This window comes from Phaethon lepturus, unplaced genomic scaffold (genome assembly GCF_000687285.1).
Source record: "Phaethon lepturus isolate BGI_N335 unplaced genomic scaffold, ASM68728v1 scaffold6714, whole genome shotgun sequence".
Classification (NCBI taxonomy): Eukaryota; Metazoa; Chordata; class Aves; order Phaethontiformes; family Phaethontidae; genus Phaethon; species Phaethon lepturus.
In genome coordinates this window covers 62281-67035 of record NW_010532672.1, presented here as the reverse complement: position 1 = coordinate 67035, position 4755 = coordinate 62281, and the positions used below count along the sequence as shown (strand labels likewise).

General features: G+C 38.6%; 1 protein-coding gene across 1 annotated transcript; it reads left to right on the top strand.

The window, feature by feature from the left end:
• Positions 1-225: 225 nt before the first annotated feature.
• On the top strand, positions 226-2572 carry CENPJ (centromere protein J; the record flags this gene model as incomplete). The annotated part of the gene is made up of 6 exons (XM_010284920.1): positions 226-323; positions 1015-1113; positions 1222-1362; positions 1467-1551; positions 1646-1766; positions 2380-2572. Coding segments are annotated over 6 exons (737 nt in total), but the record flags the coding sequence as incomplete, so codon positions are not given.
• Positions 2573-4755: the final 2183 nt, after the last annotated feature.

Genomic DNA, 4755 nt, shown 5'->3' with positions numbered 1-4755 from the left:
GCCTGTTGCAGTGATTCTTCAGTTGTGGCTTACTGCTGACACATGAAGCAATGACATACCTAAGGGAGCTGGCTTATGCTGATTCTTTTCCTAAATGAAACTGAAAGCTGTTACTGCACTTAAATGTAGGTGTCTTGTACAACTTGACCTTGTATATAATTGTAACACTTAACCTGTACTTCAATTTTGCTGTCCTAATTAACTTTATTACATATGTCTGAGTAGGAAAGCTTTCTACAACACCTGCATCAGCACCTCCTAGTGACAGAAGCAACTCTGAGACAGTGACGGCACTAGAAGATTCTTCTAGGACTTTTATGGTAGTAAGTCCTGTATCTTGATTAGATTTTTAAGGGGGGAGGGAAAACCCAAACCAAAACAATAGCTACTTGTACTTGTGTATCTGGAGGGTGACCGGGGAAGCTGTTGACTCAACTGCTAGCTCTTCAATTGCAATTTTATTGTCATACCAGGAAATGGCTGTGTAGTAGTCAATGCAGAATGTTTTACCTGTGTCTAGGAGTTGCAACATTCAGAAAATAAAATAGTCATCTCCTGCTCCCTTGAATTTTGCAAAATGTTTTACCTTTTCGGGGTGGGGGGGGGAGTGGGGATAGGGAAACTGTGCAAGAATCTTGTAAATAGTTGAATTAATTCTTACATTAATTGCTGTTGGTAGCATTCAGATTTTATGAAACTTCATCAACTATTTCATACCTTGATGTGGATGACTTAAGGCAGTTCAGCACCACACTACAACACAACACTGAATTCCACTTTAGTCCAGACTACAGCTGACCACAGACAACCAATTATTGCCAAGTCTTAGACTGTCCTGTCACTTGAATTATACTAGAGTTGCATAAAACTCAGGTTGTGTTTATGCCTTCCTATATTTGTTTTCCTCCCCTGGTGCTCCTTGTTTTCTACAATACTTGTCAAGATAGGAAAAAAAAAATGTACAAAGAAAAAGCTTGATTTGACTTTATGCTTAGGTGATGGTTGTCATTTCAGGACACTGCTCCTAATGAAGCTCATGTGTCACTACCATCTGGACCAGCACATACGGGCAGTGAAGAGATACAGAGAGAAACTGCTTATCCTGATGGAAAGGTAAAATGAGAGCTCTGCACTCTGAAATTCCACAAGAGAGCTGTTGTGAAAGAGTGAGAATGTGAGTGTGATGGCTCAATACTGACATCTCTGTGATGTACTCATTAGGTTGAAAAGGTTTTGAAAAATGGCTGTCACCTCATATTTTTCCCAAATGGGACATGGAAAAAAGTGGGTTCTGATGGGAAGACTGTAACTATAACTTTCTTCAATGGGGATGTGAAGCAGGTTATGCCTGATCAAACAGTGGTATGTATCCTAAATCTTCTGTATTTTTCTAAAATACTTATTTATGCACACGTGTACATACATGTAAGGTTTCTCACTAGTTATATCTAAACTTTTTTCTGCAGATTTATTATTATGCTGATGCAAAGACTACACATACTACATACACTGATGGCTTAGAGATCTTGCAGTTTTCAAATGGACAAATAGGTAATCATCCAACCCAACCAACCCTCAAGATTGCTGCCCATGTATATACACCTGTATTTACGTAATAAGTATATTGTCTCAAAATACATTTCAGAGAAGCATTATCCTGATGGCAAGAAAGAAATTACCTTCCCTGATCAAACTATTAAAAATTTATTTACGGATGGGCAAGAAGAAAGTATCTTTCCAGATGGTACCATTGTTCGTATTCAGCGGTAAGCTTTACTTTTTCAGGTACCCTAGCCTGTTGATGGGAACGGAGAAGCTGGGGCTCACTGATAGAGGCAGTACATGGTGACAGATTTATTTCTAGACGTTTACATTTGAATATAGTGTACTGTGAACATGTATTTTACTGCATTAAATTTTGGTTGGTTTTTTTTTTTTTTTTTGTAGCTTGGAGAAGAGAAAGACTGAATGCCCATGTGTATTTTCTCATACCCTAACCTGAGAGATTTTTCTGACTTGTGCATAATCTAGAGAATGTGTGAGAACTTAGTTGGTGCAGCAAGCAGGTCTGACATCTAAACTGATAGCACTCAAAACATTAAGTTTTGAACTTTTCTTGGACTGTTGCAGCAATGGATTTAGTGCAGAGAAAGTGCAGTAGAGGCTCTGAACTATAAAGCAGTTATGTCAGTTTTGCAGAAACAGGTTTTTGAGTACCAACCAGGTGGGATGATATTTAACAAATACTGTATTTTAAGTTCTTCCTTCATTTAAGCTTGCATATTTAATGTTCATTCTGAGATTAATCTTAAGCCTATGTATAGTCCTTATAGTGTTGTTATTTTAATAAAAATACTTCTCTGAATTTTTTTAATGCAGAGATGGAAGCAAAACTATAGAGTTCAATAATGGCCAAAGAGAACTACACACATCACAGTTCAAGAGACGGGAGTATCCAGATGGTACTGTCAAGACTGTGTACATTAATGGACAGCAGGAAACAAAGTACATCTCTGGGAGAGTAAGAGTCAAAGACAAGGATGGCAACATTATCATGGACACTAAGTTGTAGGTACAGTCAAAACTGTTAGAAGCATTGGCACATCAGCAAAAATAATGTATATTCCTGTCAAGGAAACAAACAAGAAGAGAAACCCCTTTAAGCTTGTCGTGTATATACTGTTTATAGTTTCCCTGAAATAAACTTATTTTTCAGCGGGTGTTACACCATCAGTGCTTCTTCTAGTTTTTTTCCTAATTTCTACTTTTCAGAAGCAGTTTATTGGTTCAGTATGCTGTCATGTGTGGTTTAAAAGGGTGTTTTTTAAATCAGCTGTCAGTGAAAATTCATCAAACAGCTGTAGATTACCTTATTTTAGACATCTGAGAGAGGATTCTTCAATCCAAGGTAAAAAGTTGTGCTGTTGCAGGCAGCCAGATTTAAGAGTCTGGGTATCAGTTTACTTATTGCTTGACTTACTTAAGAGTAAGTGAATGGCAGCATTCCTTTTCAGTTAGCCTTAGGCTATTCTTTTTCTTTCATAATCTTATTTTTTTCTTAATCTCGCAGTTAGGAGGCAACAGCATTAGCAGACCCCAAACTCTGTTCTGCACACTGCCCTTCTATATACATAAGGTTAGGACAGGTGAGACTCTGGGGCAGGTTCATTCTCCAAGCTACTCCAACATGTGGGAGGAAACACCAGAAATCAACAGAAACCATCATCTCATCAAATTCTTCCACCTAACAGGCATTAGTTAAGCTGACATCTTTTAAAATTCTGCAGTATCTACAAGCAAAAGTTTCATTCTCTTGCACAGCAGAAGATACTGCTTTCTTCCTCTTGTCATGTTGTTGCCTCCCCCTTCTCCTCAGTGGAAGCAAGCTCTGTAGTTACTGTGCCCTTTCTACTCAAGGGGTAGATCAACTTACAGTAGTGGCAACTATGCTCACTCAGAACTAGATGTTGCTTGGTGGGGTGGCTAGGCAAGTCCTGGCCTTTCTGGCAATCTTAAACAGCAGATCTTATGTAATTTGGGGCCAAGTCCCTTTCAAGATGGTTGCTAAGCATTTTTTTTTGTCAGGAAAAGAAACACATTTTGAAGATGAGCACATGACAGCTCTATAGGGTATCTGCAACAGCATATAGCACGTCTGATTAACACCAGAATATGTACTAAAACTGTGAAAGGATCCTTCCACTGCTAGCAGAAACAAGCCAGCTCCCCTTGCAGCGTGCCTGAGCAGTGCTACTGAGGGAAGTTTTGTATGCTTGCTTTCATGTGATCTTGAGGGAAGAGAGGTGCGTAAGTGTATGTGTGCATGGGCACAAACTAAAACACAGGAGCCTCCTTTTTTACTGTGAGGGTGACTGAGCACTGGAACTGGCTGCCCAGAGAGGTTGTGGAGTCTACATTGTTTATGTTTTCTTTTTCCTTGATAATGACTGAAAGAGGCTGGGCTTTAAATGTAAAGGATATACTATACCAGTACAATAGAAAGACATCTAGAAAAACCTTACATAGTATAGCAGTAAAGGAAAACAAGCTTTCAGCTGTGTGTTAAGCAAGCTCCTGTTTATTCGAACACTTTCAAATGAACACTGCAGCTCTAGGAGTAGGAAGGAGGTGCAAGACACCCGAAACAGATCCATCTCATCATGACTGAAAACAGAAAACAGCAGCAATGCGAACATGTTCCAGAACAAAGACTGTAACACTGCCTCACCCCCAACTGTTATTCCCTTCCCAGACTCTGGTACTTGAGACGTCTGTCACCAAATATGCCTGAAACAAACAAGAGTTACAGCACAATAATAAAACTATCATCTTCCCTCCAAATCTTCTTAGAACATCTTCTAGAAGATACTAGAACAAATGTGCCCAGCATCAGCTTTTTATCTATTTCTTTACTACTATACACTCATTCCATTGACTTTTATGGAAAGGATATCACAGAAGAATACTTAAGGCTCTAAGGTCAAGAGATTGAGATGTGAATATATAGTTTCACTACTTCAAAATTCAAAAGCATTGGGAACAACATTATCTATAAACATCAATTAGAAGACTGCTATTAAATTTGAGGGAAAAGGACTACTTAACATAGAATTGGCCAAGAAATTTGAAAATCCATGACTCCAGTATTCTCTGTAGACAACACATTGTAAAGCTTTTCATTTAAAATATTCCACGTTTGACTACATGTATGGACATCCATATGTTATCACAGATCTGAGAACCACTGGCACTGGA